Source organism: Nesoenas mayeri (genome assembly GCF_963082525.1).
Source record: "Nesoenas mayeri genome assembly, chromosome: 2".
NCBI classification, from domain to species: Eukaryota; Metazoa; Chordata; class Aves; order Columbiformes; family Columbidae; genus Nesoenas; species Nesoenas mayeri.
The window spans coordinates 57,230,712-57,234,761 of NC_137543.1; the positions used below are offsets into that span (position 1 = coordinate 57,230,712).

The 4,050-nt window shown below is 37.5% G+C and overlaps 1 protein-coding gene across 1 annotated transcript; it reads right to left on the bottom strand.

Moving 5' to 3' along the window:
* Nucleotides 1-1,238: 1,238 nt before the first annotated feature.
* MC2R (melanocortin 2 receptor) lies at nucleotides 1,239-2,198 on the bottom strand (the record flags this gene model as incomplete). Its single annotated transcript, XM_080340607.1, has 1 exon — nucleotides 1,239-2,198. One exon carries the CDS (start codon nucleotides 2,196-2,198, stop codon nucleotides 1,239-1,241), a length of 960 nt encoding a protein of 319 aa, XP_080196733.1.
* Nucleotides 2,199-4,050: the final 1,852 nt, after the last annotated feature.

A 4,050-nucleotide genomic window follows, 5' to 3' on the forward strand; every position in this document is an offset into this window, starting at 1 on the left:
ATTTATCTATGAATTCTAATAGGTTCTATCCTTTCCTTTCCTTCTTGTTCTAGCCATGCCTTGGCTTTCTCATTTTCACAGCTGTCTCTTACTAAATATTCTGCCTGTGGTACAGCTGAATAGCTCACTGAATTATTGTGACATTAATTCCTCACCATATGCTCTGGACTGCTTCAGGACATTTTGCTATTGAAAATTATTGTGCCTTAAAATTTTGTGAGTTTTGTATTATTTTGCTAGGGACAATTCAAAATTTTCTTGCTAGAATTTTGTAAATTACAGTGTTTCGTAGCATCCTTCCAGACTGGCTAGCTGATTCCTTATCCAGGTGATTGACTTCCTTGGAGGTCTTTGAATTTTCACTCTGGTATTTTATTTTTTGAATTCTTTGTTGTAGCATATTTAGAAAGCCATGGCTTAATCAAGGTTATTTTACTGTCCATGAAACTTATTATTTTATTAAAGCAAACTGGCCGAGACACTTCCAATGGGGAACTGGCAAGCTCATCAATTCCCTTTGCTAGCCCAGACTTGGCTTTGGGGTTTTAAAATTCAAAACCTCTCTTTGCTGGCACAACAACTTTATGTTGGAAAATCAGCTTCAATCACTAAAATAGCTTGTAACCAAAATAACTTATTCTCTTGGACTCACACTCCAAGTTATTTTTGAAACTTAGACAACACTAATTGCATGATTTTAAAATTAGATGTTAAAGAACAGCCATGAATTCACTTTTTCAGCAAAATCCACTTACATGTCCATATTTTCTGCTTTATCATATACTTTTATATAAATGTGCAATTTAGAAACAAATGTCCATTTCATTGTGATTTAAACAACATAATTTTAAGGTAGTATACACATTAAATTGAATTTACTCATACAAAATGAGCTGGCATAAATTAATCTCTGAGGTAATGCAATACTTGATGCAGAATATTTATACCGGAATTTTTCTGAAATGACAGATAGTTAAGATGAATTTGTTTTTTTACTTTCATGAAAACTGTTGGCAGAATTAACTTCATCAGTAATATTTCTGGAGGTCTGGATGGCAAGGATTTGTGTGCATATTCAGTTTTTATGCACTCCTTGGTAGCCCTCTGAAAATCACTGGCCGTATCCTACAAGGATAGTATTGCTTTGCACATATTTGTAAGTATTTTTAACTCTGCAAAGTGATGTTGCACAACACCTCACAGTTGTGCTTCTATAGTCTTAATTTTTCTTAAAGTGTTTACCAGTTCCAGTTTGACCTGGCACAGCAGAACATCTTCTTAAATGTACTTCGTAATTCTGGGCTTCGGAATGCAAAAATCATAGGGTTGATGATGGCGTTGCACATGATGAGTGTCCCATTCACATGGAAAATGGACATGTAGCAGGCACAGTAAGGGTTATGTGGGCAAAACCTTGCTAAGAGGATATGAAGAACAAAGGGGGCCCAACAGCAGAGGAAAACCCCCAGGAAAATGGTCAGTGTAATGGCTCCTTTCATGTTAGTTCTCTGATGGACTGTGCTGGTTGGCAGCGAGGCAATCTTTTTAGCGTGAGATCGAGCCAGGAGGAACATGTGAACGTAGAGGCACAGGATAAAAAACATCATTAAAGGGAACAGGATGGTGAATGGAATGACAGTTGCTGCTTCATAGGAGAAGAGAGCAATGGCAATGCTACTGCCAGCACAGAATGTCCAAATGACTGCCAAAATAACCAAGGCCCTTCTCAGCGTCATGATGTTATGGTACCGCAAAGCATAGAAGATAGTGATGTATCTGTCTGCTGCAATAGCTAACAAGCTGAAAATTGACCCCAGTAAAGACAGAATGAACATGGAATCCATGGCATCATCCAGCTTCTTCTCAAAGTCCCCACGAGGTGTCAGGTACCCTATTTTGCACAAGATGATAAAGATGTTCTCCAGAGTTTTGTACAAGCTGCCTAACATGTCTGAAACAGCTAAACTGCAAATGAAGAAGTACATGGGCAAGTGCAAATTCTTATTTCTAACAACAGCAATAAGGACAAGCAGGTTTTCCAGTATTCCAGCAGCAGCAACAGTGAAAAATACTTCCTCTGGCACCACAACCTGGGTGCAGTCAGTGACATTTAAAGAGAAATCACTTATATTTTCGAGGGAAGTAACGCTTGTCTGCCCTGCATGTTTGATCAGGCTGGAAGGTCTCTCAGTGCTCATTTCTTCTGATCGTGGAAAGGTTCTGGATCGTTGTTTCTCAGGCTTGGCTGTATTCTGAAGCTGACCTGTCAGTCAGACCATTCTTCAATTGACGAAGGCTTTCTCCTTCATCTGCAGCAGTATTAATCTTAACTGAAGTGTTTTGACTTTCTCCTACAAGAAAACATGGAGAAACATACATATCAAGCATAAATTTACCGAATAGATAGGGCAAAAATAGACATTTGAAATAACAATTCTTGCAACTGAATGAACACATATCATCCTCAGAGAGAGGCAAAGTTGGTTTGGATGAAATAGGAGCTGCTCTAGGCTTCACTGAGCCTTAGAGGAAAGTGTAAATTCCCTTTTAGCTTCAGAGCAGTGTTAAAAAATACATGTAGCATTTTTTTTGGCAATGAGCATTCCATGTGCACTGAAACTGATCTGACAGACTTCAAGAGTTTGGCAATCTTTACTGGCCCAGCTGTTTGCTTTGAGAAAGTCTGGCATTTCTCACAAGATTTACAGTGTGATTAGACACAAAAGAGACCAATGCCAAGATAAACTGCTGTCCAGGACAGCAACATGTTTACCACTACACTGTTTATGGTGAAATAAAATGCCCTCGATTTAGATGTGAACATTTGTAAATATTCGTATATTTCTGAGGCATGTTAGATACTAGCGAGAGGCTTATTTTTGATGCAAATTGAAACTATCTTTTGATTTGATGAAAATATTTCTAATGCAGATTAAGATCTAAAGTACAATCTTTTCTTGGCTGTGTTTTACAACTATCTAAAAGACCAAATGTCTATTTCGGGATCGAGATGATGTTTTTCTTTCTCCAAAAAGATCCTGATCTAAACTACATTAATACATAGAAGAGTCATTCTAAAGGATTAGGCTTTTTAGGCTTTTCAGTAATGTATAAATGTATGTGATCTTAATTTAGTACGAGTGTTACCCATAAAGAATAAGACCCACTTTTTCTTGTAGTTTTTATAGCCCCATTTGTGAAATGCAGATGCAGTTGCTGTTCTGAATGTCCCTCTTTTTAAAGAACTGACATATTCTCCCTTTGTTTTTAAATTCAAAACAGCTATTAATTGTTTGGCACTTTCATACCAGTAAGCCTTGAAATTCCTTTGGACATTTGTTCATAGTCAGGGTTGCCGAATACTGTAATACACTCTATTACTGTTTCAAAGGGAGAAGTCAAAAGTTTTAATTACTTTGTATGCAAACGATGCCCTCTGCAAGTGTCAGTGGGTATCTGTAATCAGGAGAGCTGAACTGCTGCTTGAATATGATTACCCTTAATGCAGATTAATGTTTGGCCACTTTTCAGTGGAAAACAGGGTTCTGACCTGGGTTTGCTAATGTCTAATGACATTTCCAGTAAGGTGCTCTTGTGGTGAAGAATGGTGAGACTTGGACCCCTAGCCATCATGAGTTCAATCGAAACAAACTGATTTCAGAGAAAGCATTCAGGAGAGTAGCCATAGTCATCTGAAAACAAAGTCTGTGTAGTGGAATAAATGAACTGTATTGTACTGCAGCATGCGTGGACATATCCAAAGACAATTAGGTCAACATTTGCCAGTATGTGAAGGAAGGAGTTACTAACAAGAATAGGAGACTCAGCAATGTCTTTGGAATGATATGATTTTCCCTATTCTCACTAGAGCTATTGTCACAGTTAAGTTTTATGATTTCTAATCTAGCAATCTGATGAACAACTTAATTTTCACGCTTGATAGAAAGTCAACAGGGACACTTCAGACAAAGCCTCATTTAAATGGGATTTAAACAGGACAATGTGTTAGCAAATATGCATTTTTTAAGTCACTATTATCTTGGAACTGTT